Raw genomic sequence first — 21478 nt, 5'->3', positions numbered from 1 at the left:
GACTTCACTCCATACTTTTAGCCCTAATCACTTGGTTTCATTCAATGCCACTGTGGAAAGACTCAGACTGTAGACACTGTAAAAAAGAAGACAATGACCAAAATTTTAAACCAATTCTTCCCTTTTTCTTTCTCTTTTTTATTCCTTATACAGTTGATAGCCAAGATACCGACTATCACGGCAGTTTGCAACTTACACGGAGAGAAACTGCAGGTATTTAAGCAATCTCATCCTGATATAGTGAACACACTGTTTCCTCCATTATATAAGGAGCTTTTCAACCCTGACTGTACCACAGTCTGCAAATGAAGGGGAACACAGAACTGTCATGTGGTTCTGGAATATGTCACTCTTAAGGCAAAAGCAATGCTTTCATGAAGACTTATGAAAAATGTCACTACTGCAACACTAGGAATGTCCTGCACTTAATAGAATTATTTTTCACCGCTACAGTTTGAAGAATGTAAATATGCACCTGAGTGGGGCTCTTTTTTTTTCTTTTTGAAACTGACCATAAATATACAAATATAGGACACTGGGTGTTATCTTTTTTTAATTTTATTGGGGTATGTTTTGGGAGACAACTGTTCATAGAATTTTATTGTAGATAAAAAAAAATGAGAACAGAGCGGTACCTTACATTATTACTCTTGCTGTTTATTGTTCAGATATAATTTAAGAAAATTTCACTTATTAGACTTACCTATTTCTATGTTTTTAGATAGTTAATTGCATGTGGAAATTTGTAGCTGTCTTGAAAAGTACTGCGCATGTATGTAATAAGTATATAATATTTGAATATATTATATATGACTATTACTTATACATGCACATATACTGTGGCTTAAAATCCCATGCCTACTTGCAAAGGATGTTCAGTCAGGCTTTCTTGTATTATTTACCCTCCGTGTATCGTGTTAGCTTTATGTTAAGTAATCTGGATTTTTGCTTTGCCAACCAGAGTTTAGTCAACCATAGCCAATGGCAGAATGGTATCAAATTCATGTACAAAAAGTAGTGGATACAAAAGACAGCCTCTATACTAACAGCTCTATTTGCAGTCATGGTACAAAAGCCTTGTCTGGAGGGTTCAAATGGAGAGTACGATTTTTTCCTGTTCTAAGAATCAGGTAACAAATAATATTATAAGGATCTGTGACTGGAAAAGTTGTTGACCCAACACAATAAATATTGGACATTTTCCACTAGAAAATGCAACATTTTTTCTTTTTTCCCAAATCTCTAGTTATAAAAGTGATTTCTTCTCAGAGCAAATAGCAGCATCAAATGAGAAATATAGGCTGTGGATAATAATCACCAACAAAATCAGACTCAGATAAAAAACTGATGTGACCAATGGAAACATAAAGGTGTTGGTGCCATTTTATGCAAATATTTAGTTCTATAAACTATTCAGATGAAGTAAAAGCATCATGAGTAACTACCAGGCAAAAATAAGCTCTTGGGGGTTCACTATTTTCCCATATTCTTATATGAGAATGAGAGAACTGCAATAAATTTAAATTTTCACATATGTACCTTCTATATTTCTGGGGACTTCATTCTATCTTTGTCTCTCTCTCTCTCTCTCTCTCTCTCTCTCTCTCTCTCTCTCTCTCTCTCTCTCTCTCTCTCTCCCCGTCTCTCAGTCTCTAATTCAGTCTTTCTATGTCCCTGCCTCTATCTCTTTAAAAACTTCAGATTAGATATTGCAAAAGAGGAGTAGTAATTGACTTCTATGAAAGAGTCTTGAAAGGACATACTGTTTTGGAATTAGACTATATTTTAAAAAACTAAGTACTAAAATATCAATACTTGTTCAATCTTTTAAGGAAATAAAAAGTGCATTTCAGAACACAAAAAGTCAACCTATAGACTTAACTATATATACATATATATGTGTGTACACTGTAAGAGTATCTCAGGATTAGAGAAGTTGGGCTGGTGGTACATAGATCCTCACTTCCCCTTTTGCTCCTGATAGTATTGTTCCACAGAAAGAAGTTAAACTCCGTGAGTCTTCTATGCCTGTTCTCTTTTGGTTGAGGGTCATGGCTGATAGTCATGGAAGATTATGAGAGGGAAAACTTGGTATACAAAATAAAGAAAATTATGCCATCCTTTTGTAAATTAACAGAAGTCACCATTATATTAAAAGATGGCCTTTTCTCCTTGGAAGGGAGGAACCCACAACAGGAATAATGTCTGTGTCTTTTAGATAGGTGCAGTCAGTCCTCAATGGAAACTTGGATTTTTAGCCTTTAAACTCTCCTGAGGTTATCTTTCCCCAGTGCACATAAGAATTCAAAGATAATCAGAATGGTGGCATTTGCCTTTTCCAGATAGAAACCGGAGGCTTTTTTCCCTTAATGATTGATGAATTCCAAACCGATAGGGGGAAACAAAAAAGGCTTTAAAATAATGAATCTCATTCTCAACTACTGTTATATTCAATTAATTTAACTACATTGAACCAAATTACCTTGGGTGTCGAAGAAGACAGCTGTAGACGGCTTATTATGCTGCTACAGGGACTCAATTCTTTTTGGCGTAAATGTCACTCCTGCTAGCGCTTTGTATAAAGAATTAATTCCAAGAGTCATATTTCCTTCTAATGGAAAGATTACTTTACTGATTGCTAGGAAAACAGGGTAATAGAAGGCACTCCATTAAACCAAGCCGTTTCCAAATGCAATAGATGTTTTATGATTGGCTTGTGATAGGAAAAGCTCTAAGTGTTTGCCTGGTGTTTCCCTTTGAGCTTTGAACTTTATGTCAAACTTTGTTTTCCTAGTTCCATTATACTAGTGTTTTCCATTGTTGGCCTTTAATTCTTATTCAGCTGCACTGGGAATCATGTGTTTCCTTCATTTTTCCCAAGAGGTTTTAATTGAATCGACTTATGAAGAGGCAGAATGTGTGTGTGTATGTGTGTGTGTGTGTTTTTGTGTGTTTTGTTTTTTTCCCCCCACTTTGGTCCCATGGGTGAATTTGTAGGAGAACAACTCCCCCACACTTGCCCCTGGAAGAGATAACTTTGAACTAGAGTAGTTGCCACATTTCCTAGAGCTACTTTGAAACTTTAAAGCTGGTGGCTTTTTGTAGCTTATGGGAGAGGGACTAAAATCTAACTGACCCATCATGCCTCCCACCAGCCAAGATAAGAGACCAAAGGAATCAACACTCTGATGTCCACTTCAGGACCTGGAGAAAATACTTCAATTTTTTACTGTAGGAGACTGTGAAAAATTCCAAATCCAGACCAGAGAGAATCAAGTCATGCTGTCAGTAGCCCTGAAATCTGTTATGCCTTTTTTGAACATCTCTTCAAAAACACATCTGTAAAGAAATAGAAACCTGATGTGAACAACTTTCCTTCCCTTAGGCTCTAGCCAATAGCTACACCACACCATGTTCAAGCACTTTGTCTCATCTCCATGAGAATCAACAATTGTCTATGATACAGTGAACGTGAGACTACAGAGAAGCCACATTCTATCCTTTTCAATTCACTCTTTGTAAATGACAATCACTGTTTAATGCAGATGTTGCACTGTATTCCACTCAGGGATGTTTCATTTTTTAAAAAAAAAATATATACATCAAGAATGAGGGGAGAAAAAAACAGGAAAAAATTTGAACAAAATTATAAGCAGTAATAAGTGACTTCCCTTTCTTCCCCTACCAGACAAGGCTTTCAGGCCAGCTATAAGACACTAAATGCTTGAACCTGAATTCACTGTCACTATTTGCCTCAATTCACTGAAAAGTGAAAAGCCATTGTTCCCCAGATAGCATACTAGCTAAAGTCAATTCAACCCCCTTCTCTAAAGTCTATTGACTAGCAAAAGAACCAAACTGCTCTCTTAATACCACAGCTTATCTCCCAGCCAAAACCAGGAAAATGGCAGAGTAATCTATTATAAATCTGGTTGATCCTTTCTCAACCCCAACTTTCAGGGCCTGAGGCTGTCATAAGTATAACCTTAGCTGGGACTTGTCATAGCTTTAAAACTAATTTCACTAAGGAATTTTAGTGTATCATCACCATGAGTCAACACCCTATAGGGCTGTTTTTAAGATCATGGATTTAGAGTTGGAAGGAACCTTAGAGGTCATCTATTCCAACTCCATCTTACAGATAAGTAAATAAAGGTCAAGAAGGATAAAAGTTATTTGCCCCAGGTTTCACAGAGCAGAGTCAGGATTCAAATCTAGGTCTTTGGATTCCAAATCCAACCCTTCAGATCTTCTTGGCAAATTCCAAGTAGCTAGATCCCTTTGGTGGAATCCAAGTCAACCAAATTCTAAGATAACACTATTATTATTATTAATCAGATGACATTATGGCAAGGATCCAGTATAATTATATTGGCAATTTCCCTTATGATTTATCCCACACTACTTAGAACTCCACAGCATTTCAAGTCAAACCATAAATGGAGAATTTTTAGAGAACTAACAACCCATGTGTCAATGTAAATAAGACCAGAATCCCAAGTATGCTAGTTCCCCAAGGATTAACTCTAAACTTGTTTTGTTCAGTCATTCAGTCATGCCTGACTCTTTATGACCCCCCATGGACGATAGCATACCAATACTGTCCATGAGGTTTTCTTCAACAAGGATAATGGAATGGTTTGCCATTTCCTTCTCCAGTAGATTAAAGCAAAGGTTAAATGACTTGCCAAGGGTCACCTAGCTAGTGTCTGAGACCAGATGTGAACTCGGGTCTTGATGGCTCCAGACCCAGCACTCTATCTACTGAGCCATTTAACTGCCTCCAAGGCAAAAGTTAAATGACTTATACAGAGTCATCTAGCTAGACAATGTCTGAGGCCAGATTTGAATCAAAACTTCCTGACTCCAAGTCCAGTGTTCTATTTGCTGAGACATCTGGCAGATTCTAAGCTGATTCACCACTTCAGCAATTAATACACCAGTCAGGCTACCTGAAATACTGTCTGGCATTATGAGATCACAGACAGCTTCTGTCCATCTTTGCCTTTATTGTAGATATTTCTTCCCATCTGTTTGCTATAGTAAGAATTCCCTTGCTCAGGTGAAAAATGGAGAAAGAATTATTCAGTAACTATTTTTTTCAAGAGATCTTTGTGTCCAATGAGGTTAATACTGCTGACAATTAATTCAGAAGCCTATGTAAGTACTCCCATATTCCAGGTCATGCAAACAGACAACTACTTAATTTAGAATAGCAGGAGACATCAGTAGATAGAGCAGCAATAATCTTAAGGTATATGTATGAAACGAAAATTTTTGCACTCTATCTCCTATAAAATAAAGACAAAACCAAAATGCCAGAGATGTAGCAGTGTGTTGTATATCTCTTCAAACTACTAGAGGAAGCTGCTGCTATTAAGAGAGATACTTTTGATATGAGGAAGCATTTGGCTGTTTCAGGAAGTAGCCACGGTCCTTGCTTAATACAGCAACATGGACACAGTCCATTGACAGGAATATGTGTCCTGTTTCAATGGACCACCTCTATAAAGATACAACATAGAATGACAGTTGGCACAATGGGATTTTTTTTCTCTTACTCCTTTTTATCTCAATTTGGTTTCCATGCTGGTCTAGCACTATTGGAAGCAACAAATTCCAACAGTCTAGTAATATAGGTAGAGACCAGTTGGATAATTAGAAAACAGCCTGATGGCTATTTGATTTAATGGTAACTACTAAAAAGCCCTTCTATTTGTCTTAACTAGTCTCCTAGCTTACTAAAACCAAGTAATTAGATATATTTGGCAGCTTCTTCTGTGATTCAAATGCACTATGTTTTGTTTGAGTGTATGTTTTTCTTTAAGTGTGTTTGTGTGGGACTTTCCCTTTATATCTGAAGATTTAATAATAGAATAATAGTAATTTGGCCCTCCTTTGCTCCACAGTGTGGATCTTGCATTTTGGGGTAGCAGATGGGGATTTTGTTCATGCACTTTTCCCCCCAAGTCTCTGAATTATCTACCAAGTAAATCAGCTATAATAAATAATGTTTGCCTCTTGCATGACCTCCAGCAAACCAGAGAGAGCAGGTCAGTGATTGTACTTGTGGTCACAAATAAAGCACAAGAGAAAACTGGATTATGTCTGCAAAACCTAGTTCATTGAAATAGGGGATGCATTTGCCCTTGTTGGGAAGGAGATCCCCATTTTAAATAATGCTATCATAGCTGTAATCTATGGAAAACATGTGCATACCTACTAGATATTTACAGCATGCATGTGGTCAATTGTGCATGCGCACACAAACATACATACACAAATTAGGTATCTGGAAAGCTACAAAATCTCATCTTCAATCACTGTACCTTTTGCCTCATCTGACTAAGACTAAAGAAAGTAATGGGGGGGAGGGGACACACACACAAAAAAAAACCTGAGTATGTATTGTAGAAATGTAGAAGAAAAATAAAATATTTTTTCAGATGTAATTACTTTTAATATATGCTTGTGGAAGGTCTATTACAATGTACACTGTCTCTGTAATTTTTGCTGTAAATATCTCAGGACAGTGAATACACTGATTTTTTCTATGTCTCTGTTTAAGCATAAGACTTTGTAACAATTTTTTTAGAGGGGAAAAGAACACCAACAAGCAAATTCTGTACTTGCTTCCTATGAGTGTCATGAGCTGCTCAGTTTTTAGTGGAAACCAATTGGGATAGGGAAGCATTCTGACCAGCTATAGATTTTACATGTATGCCTCTGATTGTATGCTACCAACTGATAAAAGGACAGGTCTATCAATGAAATCTGTCCTGGGGGTCTGGGTGTTGAATATCATCCTAAAAATCTGGAAAATGCATCTGAACCAGACAATTTGAAAACTAACAAAGAGAATGATCAAAGGTTGCCCAGGCAAGTACTTCTTGTCCTTGCAGCATTTAACTTTTCTAGATTTTTCAATATGAAATATCTAAGGAGAAGGTCTGCTTTCTGATGAGCAAAATATTTTTGTACACACTCATTTCTTATTAAAAACCTGAGGTCAGATCACTCTTTCACTGTAATCTGAAGCCATAACTGACCTTCACCAAATAAAATGTTTTCAAGAACATAGGGGAGGGTTTGGGAGAAGTTGAGGGGAAGGGAGAACCAAGATATCAATGGCTATAGCAACACAAACAGGAACAAGTCCAATGCACTTGGATGCTATTCCTGCATTCCAAATATAACTTTGAATCACTAGTATTTTATGATGATCGATTTGTAAAAAAAAAAAAATAGATATTTAGATTTAAATGAATCTTTCCAATATTTTTGAAATCCCTGACAATGCTTCCTTGCTTTTAGGATTATGAAAGAAAAATGATTTTCTTATTCTTCCAACTTTCAGAAGTTTAATGTTTTTTATCTTATTTCCACCTGCTCTTGGTAGGATGAAGCACGATATTGAGTCCCCCAGATGTTCAAACCATGGGCTATTTGGTGCTTGGCTGTAGATATTCGTCATTGCTGTATCTTAAGGGGTGGGGGAGGGGAGGGGTGTGGTTTGCTTCTCTTACTAAGCATGCTCACCACTATTGGTAGTGTACAAAAGCTACATTGCCGAATGAAAAGTATGTAAAAAATATATATATTATTCATTCTAAAAAAAAAGCATAACATGAAATACCTTCTAAAGAAAAATGCCTCTTATAGTCAACACTGATTTTTTTTTCTGAAGCTTAATTGTATTATAATAATGTATTTTTATTGGCCTTTAGCGGTCAAAGGCAAACCACAAATGAATCCAGTGACATATATAGTTTTTGAATCTGCAGTTTTCTGATCTCTCTCTCTCTCCTTGTTTAATATATAAGCCCTAATTTATGTGTATGTGAGTAAAACTACAGCCTGAGTCATTTAGAAAGTAAGCATTGAGGTTTTTTAATCATATACTAGAATACAACAGCACTCCCTGTCAAATAAAAAGGTTTTATATTACTTTAGAATGTAATAGGTTTTTGTCTTATTTTATGTCTTGTAAATTATTAGTTGAATACTGTTAGCATTCCATGATAATGCACACATGATTTCTGAATGTTTTCTGTAAATGACAATCAATGTTTATGAAGTTCCTTTAATGCTGAACAAAATTAAAAAATGAAAAAAAAATGAAAAAAATGCTGCCTGGCACTTCTTTCATTGTGATGATGGAGGTTGTGAAAGTTCCTGACTTTAGAAACTAGCTTGGTGAATGCTTCTTATCAGCACCACTGTAATTTTTCTAAATTCCTGACCAACGAATAAATAGGATTTATTTTTTTTATTTTTGCTGAAAATACTTATAGCCACGTAGACCTGGACTAGGAAAAGCATATCCCAGGGCAGGATGGAAAACCTCAAGAAGGAAACACTTTCAGTTTCTTTTGTGCATGTGAGGTTAGTACAAAACACAGACCAGTCATCCATCTGGGCAGCTGGAACCTTCCCAATCTATTATGTAAATCAAAAGCAGACCTTTGAAATATGTTGCTGGGAGAGCTTTTTCTGCACTGAAGTTGAAACTACACTAGCATCAAGGACTATACACTTCAGTCCCTTGGTTGAAAGACAATTGCAGCAAATTAATAAGGAATATAGTGTTCTTTACCCCAAACACCCCCCAAAATTAATCCTTTTTATTTTATTTATCCCCACCATCTCCACCTATATTTTGTGTTTTTGATGGACAAATCTCCTTCATCCAAATGAAGCAGTTCCACCATTAAAATGAACCATTAACTGATTAGCACTCAACATCTAGTCCCTGTAGAAGGTGGGGGATGGAGGGTGGAGGGAGGGGCGTAGGAGGTAAATTGGAATAGATAACCAATAAAGTCCTTTCTAATTCTCGGATTTGGAGATTCTGTGATTCATTTGGGATAATCCAACTTCTCAGTGTAGAAGACAGGCTTGCAAGAGGAATAAGGTTTTTCAAGCAGTCTTGAGTTGGTTTTATTGGTATAGAAATGTGCCAAGTATAGAATACCTCTTAGCAAACCTCACTAGAATGTGAGTGGGTGGGGCTGGGCAAAGTGCAACACAGATTGAAACTAATGGGGTTCAAAGAAACAGAGAAAGCCTTAGAAAAACTTTTGAAAGTTCCCTCTAGTTCTCAAGCATTGGTCATGATAAGTACTCTGACCTTGTATTTCCAGCAAAGTCCCAGTTGGAGGGGGCCAGTCATATAGTGGCTGTCACTCAGAGGCAGCAGTAACAGTTGCCATTGTGGAATCTCTGCCACACTGACAGATTTTTTCTAAAGACCTATTTCTGCCCATCAGTTTCTAATTGCCCATTTTCAAATCACCGCTTAAATCATTAAAGAGTGTGCCTTTCAAATGAGAGTTCAGCTCAATCTGAGGGTGTATTTGCAAACCCTTCCCTCCCCCCAGTGTGAACTGGTAGGAATTATAATACCGTGCTATCTTCCATGTTGGAAGTTGTTGTTATGTACTCACTTTCTTGGAAGTCATGGCTTGGACTGAGCTATCTATCCACAGTCTTTCTCCAGAGCTGCTTATCATCAGCAATATACATCTGTGGGAACCTGGCTGAGGGCAGAAGTGAAGCCTAAAGCTTTGGAATGGAATCATTCTCTCAGTACTACCAACTGAACCATATGAAAATTGAAGACAAGATTTTGGTCTCCAGTTCTAATAGTCAATTGAGTCAATTGTTGTTATTATTTTTCTAAAAAAAAACTAGCATTTACATGGAAATAAGGTTTGCAAAGCACTTTATGCGAATTATTTTATTTGATCTTCACAATAACCCTGTAATGTAGGTGATATTATCCCCATTTTTACAAATGAGAAAACTGAGACTAAAGAAAGTAAAGTGACTTGTCCAGAATCACAGTCAATAAATGTCTGAGATAGAATCTGAACTCAGGTCTTCCTGACTCCAAGTCTGGCATTCTATTCATAAGCCACCTAGCTATAGTTTATTAAATATACCAAAATATCAGTATAAAGGAACCAAAATTTGAGATGTTGGCTCTGCCAAGAGATAGTGTCAATGAGAAGGGATGAAACATATTTCAATCTAGCAGCCCTTTCTTTCCATCCAGGTTCAGCTTCATATAAATTATAAAACCCTAGGCAAGTGGTTTAAATTTCCTCAGCTTTAATTTCCTTATATGAAAAAATATATATTAAAATGCTGCACTATTTATCTCATATGGTTGCTATAAGGAAACATACTTTGAAAATTAGCCTTAGCACAATGCTCTGCAACAGCTGTTTAATAAATGTTTTTTGATTGATTGATTGTGTGGGGCAAATCAACTAAATTAACTGAGCCTCACTTTTTTCATACATAAAAGGCACACATCATAAGTTCTGTCCTTTTATAATCCTGTCAGTCATATCTGACTCTCCACGATCCTATTAGGGTGTTCTTGGCAATATCTTTGGAGTGACTTGCCATTTGTTCTCCAGTTCATTTTACAGATGAGAAAATAGGATTAAATCACTTGTCTAGGATCATACAGCTAGGAAGTATACTGATTTGAACTCAGGGAGATGAGTCTTCATAACTTCAGGCCTGATACATTATCCACTGTGCCACCTAGCTGCTCCTCATCATAGTACCTGCCCCAATCTTTTTTTGTTTGTTTTTTTTACAGAGTAAATTTTAGAGTCAGATGAGATAATGTGATAAAATAACTTTGCAAAATAGGTTATCAGCTCCTGATATAATAGATATGTACTGGCATCTGGCACGATGAATAGAGTGCTGAGCTGTAGTCAAGAAGACTCAAATTTGTGAATTCAAATTTGGTCTTAGAGACTTACCATCTGTGTGACCCTGGGCAAGTCATTTAACCCTGGTTGCCTCAGTTTCCTCATCTGTAAAATGAGCTGAAGATGAAAACAACTCTGTTAGCTTTGCCATGAAAATCCCAAAATGGGAGCACAGTGGATAAAACACTAGTCAACACTAGTCATAGTCAGGAGGACCTGAGTCCAAATGTGACCTCAGTCATTTAATACTTAGCTGTGTGACCTCGGGCAAGTCACTTAACTCCATTGCCTTGCAGAGAGAGAGAGAGAGAGAGAGAGAGAGAGAGAAGAAAACCACAAATGCGTCAAGAAGAGTTAGACATGACTGAAACAGTTTAACAACAACTCTGGGGACAAAAGTTCTTGGTTTGTAATTCCAGTTCTGCTATTTGTTACCTACCAGTGTGACCCTGAAAAAAGTCATTTGGGTCTCAATTTCTTCATCTGTAAATTATGAAGATTAGATCAGATTACTGCTATGGTTCTTTTCTGACTCCTATGATCCTATGGTTATTATCTTAAATGAGGGAAAGCTAAAATGCAAGTAATGTAAAGGACAATCCTTGCCCTCAAGGAGTTCACCATTAAAGGACAGAAAAAAAACAAATAAACAAATATGTACAAACCAAGCTACAGTCTAAATAGAAAACAATCAACTGAAAGAAGTAGAATTAAGAGACAGGAAATATCATTGCTATTTAAAAGATGAGAAAACTAAGAAAAGAAGTTGCTTACCCAGGATCACACATCTACTTACATCAGGTTAATTTCTTTTTCCACTATTTTTTTTTTGTTTCTTTCATCTCCAGTGCTTAATGTCTGGTACATTGTTGGTGCTTAATAAACATTTGCTGATTTACTGCCTACCCTGCCTATCTCACAGAATTGTTATGAGATTTAACTGAAATAGCAAATGTGAAATGCCTTTTAAGGGTAGAAAATACTGTACATTCCACTAGAAGGCACACTGGCTTGGAGTGAAAGGATCTGCATGCAATTCTCACCTCTTATGATTACTGAATCAACTTGGATAAGTCCCAACACCTCTCTGGGTTTCATTTCCATCCTTAAAGTGAGAAGTTTGAACTAGGTGACTTCTGAGGACTCTTGCAGTACTAGATTCTCTCAGTTTGATAATGAATCTGAAAGCTAAAAGTGCAAAGGTAAGCCAAGGGAAAAGATACTTAAAGTTGTCCTAAATGGTCACTAGCTGCTTTGACAACGAAGGAAAAACCATGTGTTTCCAATTATGAAAATGAATCATTATGGTTTTTTCTCCAAACTACTGCTCTCAAGGTTTAAATAATTACCATTTTTATGGCATTATATCTAATCCAAAATACTTAAAGCAAAGATTTTGATGATCCTTGGAAAGTTTGAGAATTAGAACAACTTTAGCAGGTACTAATCTTTGTTGGTAGTACTGAGACATATGACTACCAACAAAGATCTCCAGATTTCAAAGCCATTTGCCATGGTGTTGGTTACAGGCTATATTTAACATGTTAAAATGGAATTTATTATCTTTACCTTTTCCCCAAAAAAACTACCCTGACCTTTCACTCCTATCTTCCCTGTTATTGTAGAGGGTAATACTATCTTCCCAGTCCCTCAGACTCACAGTCCAGGAGTCATCCTGGATTCCTCCAAATTTCTCTGTCCCCCCCACCTGCCAATTTCACCTTTGTAACATCTCTCAAATAGGCCTCCTTCTCCCCCCTGACTCTGCCACTACCCTGGAGCAGGACCGAATCACCTCCCACCTGGACTGTTTCAATAGTAGGGTTTGTCTGCCTCAAGTCTCTTCCCACTCTAATCCATCTTCCATTCAGTCACTAAAGCGTTTTCCTAAAGGAAAACAAATTCCTAGGTCTACCTATTGCCTTCAGGATCAAATACAAAATGCTTCCTAACCCTCTCCTACCTTTCCAATCTTCTTGTACCTTACCCCGCTTCAAATACTCTTAAATCCAATGACAGGACTTCTTGTTTTTCCCCCTACAAAATATTCTATCCTTTAGATCTGGGAATTTCCTCTGGCTATCTCCTGTGCTTGAAACACTCCCCTCCTCTACCCTGACTACTGACCTCCCTTTCTTCCTTTGAGTTCCAACTAAAATTCTACTTTCAAAAGGAAGTCCTCCCCAATCCCTCTTGATTCCAGTACCTTCCCCTCTCTCAATTGTTTCCTGTATCTAGTTTGTGCTGGATATATCTGCTTGTATGTTGTTGTTTATTTTTTTAGAATATAAACTCCTTGAAGGCAGGAAATGTCTTTTGCCTCTTTGGGTATCCCCAGTGCTTAACACATATTAGAAGTTGATTGATTAATTACTAACTTGGTAATTTCAGCCCTGATCATCAATCATTTATTCCCTAACCAGTCTTCCCTGCACACAACTCTCCTAAATAAAGATGGAATAGGGTCCGGACCCTTATTCTTTCCCCCAGCAACATGGAAGAATTATCACCCTCTTTGCTGTGGCAGAAGAGACATGGTGGTGTGTTGAAGAGAAAGGAAAATGTTCAGGCAGAGATTTTTTTTTTAAATGAGGGCCATTAAGAGCATATACAAATAAATATTTAATGAACCAGACTAGAATTGGAACTAATCTTACTTGACACAAGCTGTACCATGTGGGTTGACAGGTGCCAACCTGGAATATCCTCATCAGCATTCATTTTGAGAGACTAACTGCAAAGTATTATGCTAGTTGTAGGATTTAGAGCTTGAAGAGAACTCAAAAATTACCCAGTCCAAACCCCTTCATTTCACTGATTAAGAAATTGAGGTCCAGAAGGATTAAGGGACTTATCTAGGGTAACACAGGTTGTAAGTAGCAAAGTGGAGATTCTAAACCAATTTTTCTAACTCCAGACCTACCACATACCACCTCTGTTCATATAACACTCTGATAATCAAAAAGGGGTTCTGACAGAGTTTTCACAATAATGGGCTGGACCGAAGAGTAGGGTTGGGAGGTTGGGAGAGTGATTTATTGATAAGTTATGCTACTATCAGCTATCATAGATGGCAGGAACCCTTCCTACCTGCAGTGTGCCTTTAATCAAATAGAGAGTAGCCAGAGAGTCAGGCAAATGGAGGGCAACCTTAGGCATGTGTTTCAGAGGTCCTGACCTCTTCTCCAGATATTCTCTTGCTTTTCTGAATTTGAATTCACTAAGCTAAAGTTCTCAGTTGGAAGTTTTCCAAGTAGATTAAAAATTCTTTGAGAGGGGCAGCTAGGTGGCACAGTGGGATAGAGCACCAGCCCTGGAGTTAGGAGTACCTGAGTTCAAATCTGGCCTCAGACAATTAATAATTACCTAGTTGTATGGCCTTGGGCAAGCTACCACTGCCTTGCAAAAAAAAAAAATTCTTGAGGACCATGCCTTATACTCCTTTCTGGATCTTACATCTATAACATAAAGATTCAATAAGTGTTTTTGAATGAATAAATGATGGACTGTTTTATTTATTGAATCACAGAAACACTCTCCTTTTGTAATTTCTATTATGGTAGAGCAGGGAACAAAAAACCCACTTGGCTATTATTCTTAGATAGAGTCAATCTTTGACTAAGCTCCCTTTGCAACATTATTGGTTAATTCGTCTCCCAACATAGGAGAGAAATAAGTACTGCCTTTTACTGTCAGCAGTGATGGTGAGACAAAGAACAATGGGAAAGTTAGTTGCTAAAGATAGTGTTTTGAAAGTCTTCAGTTCCTAGTTCAGAGATTTTTCTCCCTAAAAGAAACAAGAGGAACTCTAGTGAACATTTTCCCTCTTTCTTACCAAATTTTAAGCTGAGGTGAAAATGTCCTATCCCCCTACTACATCGGGAGCTCCATCAGGTCAAACAAGTACTCAATATCATTAAAAACTGATATTTATATAGTACTTTTGAGCACTGTATGTAAAATCTCTCATTCAGTCCCCACAACAACCCTTTAAGGAAGGTATTAGTTTAAAGAAGATTATTACTAAGATAGTAACAATCCATCTGGGAAGATCAAGAGCAGTTGGATCCCATCCAGAAAGCTTTGTAGGCAGCAGAGAGTAGAAGAAACACTCCTAGTTTGGGTGTCAAAAGATTTTTGAAGATCAGTATAAAGAAAAGAAGAATATATCTAAAGCTTTGAGATCAGTTCTGGCCACCATAGTGATAAGCTGGAAAGTGTCCAGAAGTAGGATGATGAAGGACCTCAAGTCCATCTTCTGCAAGGATCTGTTGAAGATTCTGGACAGATTTAGCCTGCCAAAGAGGATACTCAAGGGAACATGATAGCTTTCTTCAAGTATTTAAAGGATTGGCATATGAAAGAGGGATTAGATTTGTTCTAATCTAAACCAAGAACAATATATAATATGCCTCTTTCAAATAAGAGGCACAATTAGGTCTGATTTCAAAAAAAAAAGACCTTCCTAACAATGCAAGCTGTTCAAATGTGGAAGAGGATGCCTCAAAAACTTGTACATTTCTCCTCCTTGAAGGCCTACAAGCAGAAGCTAAATGACCAGAAGTTGGTTTTGTTCATTCTTTCATATATGAATAGTACTCATTGTAAAAAAAAAAAAAATGCCCGTTCCATTCCTCAGGTTTTCTGTTTCTGTGATTCATCCTTTAGATCCAATTCAATAAATAAAACAGTCCATCAAAAATACCTAATCATAACAATCACTTAATAATAATTTTTAAAACTTTATTAATAGAATATTTAAAGGAAAACATTACCAAGTATTCTGATGCATTATCTCATTTGAGTCCCACATGCTATTCTATACACACTATTGGTATCATTATCTCCATTCTACAGATGAGAAAACTGAGTCTCAGAGAGGTTGAGAGAGATATTTGTGGTCATACAACTAGGAAATAGGAAGACAAGATGTAAATACAGGTCACCTAGATCTTAATTTCAGGACTTGAGCCACTCTGTCACACTACTACTAACTTGATAGGCAGATCAACAACTTGTTAATCAATCAGTCAAGAGATAATAAACATTTGTTATGTGCCAGGTACTAGGCTTGACACACAAATACAAGAACAAAAAGGAGAGAGTCTCTGACCTCAAAGATTTTACATTCTGCTGTGGAAATGGCACATCCACATATAGTACAGCCTACGCACTGACTATATAGCTAAGTGCACTATATGTATCATTTTTAATGCTGCCAACAATATTCAATAATGTGAGGTCTATGACAAATTGCTTTATGTGGGGAGGTGGGGGAGGGAAGTAAGATTGGGGGGGAATTGTAAAACTCAAAATAAATAAAATCTTTAATTAAAAAAAATAAAATAAAAATGTGAGGTCTATGTGAATGATGTATATTGACCTTTCTGGGAAAGATTGATCCTTTTGACTCATTATCCCATAAATCATAAAACCTAACTATGGCCAGTCTAGCCAAAAGATGAACATTGTGTCTGATACAGTGAGTAGAACAATGGAAACCACAAAATCACAATAATAGATTTGGAAGAAACCACAGAAGTCAGTTCCAACTCAGAAGAATGTCCACTACAATATGTCCAATTCTAGTTTGTGTCTTCCGATCACAAGAGGATTCAGTGGGAAAAAAATTTACATTTGTGGGCAAAATTAGAAATTAAAAATTCTACTTCTCCTACTTACTAATGGTTTTAAATCCTTTGAATTCATTCCCTCATAGCAACCATTCTTAATCTGATTTAATGATATTTTGATTTAATATCACTTCAATATATATTTTTCCTTTGCAATCTTGTAAAATTTTTAAATGACAAGTTAGATGGTACAGTGGTTAGAGTGCTGGCCTGGAGTTACAAAGATTCATCTTTCTGAGTTCAAATCTGACCCTAGACCATTCCTAGTTAGGTAACCCTGGGCATATCACTTAATCCTGTTTCCCTCTATTTCCTCTTCTATTAAAAAAAACTGGAGAAGGAAATGGCAAATCATGCCAGTATCTTGCCAAGAAAACCACAAATGGGACATGAAGAATTGGGCAAACAACTATATTTTTTAAATGTATTTGAAATCATTATTCTGAGAAGTAGACCATGGATTTTATTAGATTTCCTTCACCAAATGAGTGGGGGAAAGGCTATTAACTTCTCCTCATAAACAAACCCTTCTATTTTCAAGGAAGTATAGTATAGTGGAAAGAGCTCAACCCTGAAGTCAGAGGCCCTGGGTTGAAATCCTATCTCTGATACCTGATATACTAGCTATATACATTTGTGTAAAACATTTAATCTTCCTGCACCTCAGTGCACCTCATCTGTAAAGCAGTTGAAGTAGATAATCTCTGAGGTACCCTCTGTATCTATTATTCTACTTTTAGAAAGCTCTACTTTATAGGAAGTTTTTTTAATTCAAGATTCATGAGGGGCAGCTAAGTGGTGCAGTGGATAGAGCATTGGCCCTGAAGTCAGGAGGACCTGAGTTCAAATCCAGCCTCAGACATATAGCTGTGTGACTTTGGGTGAGTCATTTAACCCCACTGCCTTGCAAAAAAACAGAAGAAGAAGAAGAAGAACAAGGATTCATGATATTTTCTGAAAAAGTATTTTCAGAAAGGCAATTTGAAGACTTTAGAACTCTGGTTAATGCAATGAATAAACCACAAATCCAGAAGAGTATAAAACAAATATTCTGTCTACCTGCAATCAGAGAGGTGGTAGACTTAAGAATACAGAATGAGATGTACATTTTTGGACATAGACAATTTGGAGACTTTGTTTTGCTTCACTATGCATATTTGGTCAAAAGTTATTTTCGTTTATTAATTGTTCAATCAAGGGAGAGAAGAGTGAGAGAAGAAAGGTAACAAACATTTCTAAAATTAAATATTTTTAAAAGAAAGGTAACTTGAGGAAGAACTTAGAAAAAGGGGGGATTTAAAACTAGATAATTTCAAATCTCAATGTGCTATTAAATGGTTTTTTTCCTGCTTCAGAAAATTGTGTCTCACTGAAGATTATAGGATTTAGAGTTAGAATGATTTTTTTTAAGAAATCATCTATTTCAGGGTAGCTAGGTGGTGTAGTAGATAGAGCACCAGCCCTGAGACAGGAGGACCTGAGTTCAAATTCTGTCTCAGACACATATTAATTATCTAGCTATGACCTTGGGCAAGTCACTTAACCCCACTACCTTGCAAAAATAACTTAAAAAAAAAGAAATCATCTATTTCAAACTCCTCATTTTAAGAAGAGAAAACTGAAGCCCAGAGAGGTTATGATTCCACCAAAGTCATACTGGGAGTGAGTAGAAGTCAGTTGATAACTTATAAATATAGAATGAGACACACATTTTTTGGACACGATTAATGAGGAATTTGTTTTACTCAACTATTTATATTTGTTACAAAAGTCTGTGGTTTGTTTTTAGTTAAGGGTATGGGGTAAAAATAATAGGAAAAGAAAGAAGATAAATGAATATTGATTAAATAAAAAATTATTAAGTGGCATAGTCAGGATCCTAACCCAGGTCTGAATCCAGAATCCTAATCTGAGAAAATCACTCGAAGTCAAGTTTTCTGATGTCTATTACAAGTCTCTTTCCACTGCATCATCCTGCCTCCTTCAAACTTACACTGATAGAACGGCTATCTTCTCACAGCCAGCTAAAAATACTTAACCCTGATGGAGTAGGAAAGGATTTTCAAATCCCTTTTTATCTCAAATTGGCAGCAGCAAAAAATTATCATTTGTCAAGGGACATGGTAGCAGTTCATATACCATTCCCTGCACTACTTCTGCCAGGACCCCTACCTCACCTCTTGTCTTTCCATAATAGAAATCAGCAATTTCCATCCTCCTCAGATCTGAACTGCTGTTGGATTCCTATTCCATACACTAGAAAATTGGCATTTGTACTTCCCTATCAGGTAACTGAGACATTACAAAAGGGAGGGAAGGATGATATCTTGGCCAAAGCTATGATAGATAAAATCATAGTGTTCATGCTGGGAGAGGAGAGAAGGAAGGGAATAGTTTAGTGTTTCTTGTCTTGCCTTCCCCCAACATACACAAATAAGGACCCATACATACACTCTATTTGTAGAACAGCAGCTTGCCCTTTCTACATTTCTTGTGTTTCGTGATTTTTCCTGTGGCTTCCTTATGCATCATAGAACCCTGTTTAAGGTACCAGCCAAGCTAAAAGTGCTGAACACGTGAAGCTGTTGATTTTGCTGTCATAAGCTTAAAGCTGTTAAGCCCTGAAGTGTTTCTAGTCTTGAAAGCAAAACAGTCACTAAGAATCTTAGTGATTAAAATAATCCATCAGCCCTTCCTTTTTTTTCTGTTACTACATTCCTTTGATTTCCGCCACCCCCCCAGTTGCTCTGTCTTTAATATTATTATAGCAAATAAATTCTCATAAATAAAACCAAACTTCCTCTTTTTATAAAACTCTACCCTAGTCCCCAGCCTGGATATTATTATTCCCATTCTCTTATTTGAAGTTTCAATGAACATTTTCCTCAAAAGAGAGTAAAATCAAATTATCTATAAGAAATTTTATCTAATTTTATCTAGGCCTCCTCTCTCATGCTTAAATGACATGGCTCTTTGGGTAATATTCAATTATCTAATTCCTTAGCACAATTTTAATCTATTATCTCTGCAGGTTCAAAATAGCAGAGGGTCCCTATTTTTAATCTATGTTCCATGGAGGATTTCCATATGTTATCAAGTAAGTCCAGTCTGACACCATAGCTTTTAGACCATTTTCATGCATTGCCATATGGGTTCCTAATGAAACTCCCTCTACCTCACCCAGAAGCAATTGATCTTCTTAACCACTCTCAATGGGCATTATTCCACTGTCAATTCTTAAAAGTAGATCATTAAGGTAATGATCCATATATATCCCCCAATAAAAATTGACTAGATTAAAATCTTATTTATCTCCATTTATCTCAAGAATTTCCTTTCTTTGATGACCTGAAATTCAACAGTTTCAAAATCTCATGTCTTTGAAAACTTTGGTCCATGATTTTGAAGAGTTGATGTCTTGACTTGTGCATGAATTATATTTAAGTGAAAGAAAGTTACACAAAGTCATCAGCCTCATTCTCTCTTCCAGAATCATTGAAATACAATGACAAGAGGAAAGTCAGAATGACCAATGATGGCCCAGGATACAATGGATGATCTTGGGCAGCTTTGATGTTACGAACCCAACTCAAATACTTGTCTTTGACCTGCTTTTAAATCATTCTCTTTTTGCCTCCAACTTACCTTTTCAATCAAACAATAAAAAAGCATTTATTAAGTTCCTACCACATAATAGATACTCTTCTAGCTGATGAGGATAAAATTGCAGAGAATGAAAAAATCCTTATTCTCAAAGAGATTTTTGGGGGGGGCAGAAGGGGAAGGGGGGCAGGGTGAAGAGGCAGTGGAGCTAAGATAGCTGAGAGAAACCAGGAAGTTGTCTGAGTTCTTTCCAATTTCTTTTGGAAACAAAATTAATTGAGCCTCCCACTAAACAGACTCTGAAGTGACAGAACCCACAAAGATGGAGTGAAAGAGTTTTTCAGTTAAGGTAGTTCAGAAGGGCATCAGGAAAGTTCTGTCCTTTCCTAAGCACAACCCAATGCAGGTGCTGTCAGGGAAAGCCAGCAGGAGATTTTTAGCCACAATACAGATTGGCACCTGAGGCCCCTCTGTCCTGGCTTAGCAGGCCAGTGGCAGAGCAGCTCAGCTGTGAGGCCTCCAGCCTTAGGCCAGAAGGCAAAATTGAAAGCTCGAGAACCCCAGCACAACAGCTGCAATTAGAATGTCCTACCTCAGTACAGTGGTCAAGTTTAAAGTACCAGAGATTACAGGGTGAGAAGTCAGTGACCATGTCCCTTGACCCCCAGCACAAGAATCTTGGGTCAGTGCTCCCTGAGCCAGAAACAGAGTTCAACTTTAAAGGTTATTGTGACAGGAAAGATCAAAACACAAACTCAGAAGCCTCTACATGTGAAGCCACTACATGTGAAGCCTCAAAAGGGAAACTAAATTTATCTCAAACCCAAAATGTTCTCTTGTAAAAGTTCAAAAAAGATTTTAAAAATCAAGAGATTAAGAAGAAAAATTGGGACAAAAATGAGTTATTTAAGAGAATTATGGGGGGGGGAGAGTTCCCTGCTTAGAAAAGGAAGTATAAAAATTGACTGTAGAAAAGAACTTAAAAAAATAGAATTGACCAATGAAAAAAATAAACTGAAAAAAACATCTTATTTAAAAGTAAAATTGGCCAAATGGAAAAGAGAATACAAAAGCTAACTGAAAAAAAATATTTCTTAAAATTAGAATTGGAAACTAATGATGATGGAACATCAAGAATCAAAAAAAATTGACTTCTTGTCAAGATAGTGGAGAGAAGCCAAGGACTGTCCTAAGGTCTCCTGGCTTTCCCTCAGAACTAAAATGAATCAAGCCTCTTAACAGAATTCTGATCCATAAAATCCAGAGAAGAACAAAGGAAAACAACATCTACCAACAAGGTCTGTCTTAGGGGAATGTGGGTGAGCCAGGGGCAGAGAGCAGAGAGCCAGTGCAGAGGTGGTGGAGCCAGGACTAATCGGAGAAAAGCCACAAAAGGTTTGGATTTTTAAGCAGTCAGGAGAGCCCCAGCAAGATTGGAGGGAGAGCTCCAGCATGGTGGCGATATATCAATTCGGTCAGCTCTGCTAGCCTGCAAGACCAGGGCCACAA

At 37.0% G+C, this 21478-nt stretch overlaps 1 protein-coding gene across 1 annotated transcript in view; it reads left to right on the top strand.

Moving 5' to 3' along the window:
• The window catches only part of RORB (RAR related orphan receptor B), a 245007-nt gene extending 237513 nt beyond the window's left edge, over positions 1 to 7494 (top strand). The window contains exon 10 of the mRNA XM_074208546.1: positions 154 to 7494. Coding sequence (XP_074064647.1) covers positions 154 to 309 — 156 coding nt within the window. The 3' untranslated portion in view covers positions 310 to 7494. The remainder of the gene's footprint in view (positions 1 to 153) is intronic.
• Positions 7495 to 21478: the final 13984 nt, after the last annotated feature.

The sequence above is a fragment of the Macrotis lagotis genome, chromosome X, assembly GCF_037893015.1.
Source record: "Macrotis lagotis isolate mMagLag1 chromosome X, bilby.v1.9.chrom.fasta, whole genome shotgun sequence".
NCBI classification, from domain to species: Eukaryota; Metazoa; Chordata; class Mammalia; order Peramelemorphia; family Peramelidae; genus Macrotis; species Macrotis lagotis.
This window is presented reverse-complemented; position numbering and strand designations above follow the sequence as displayed.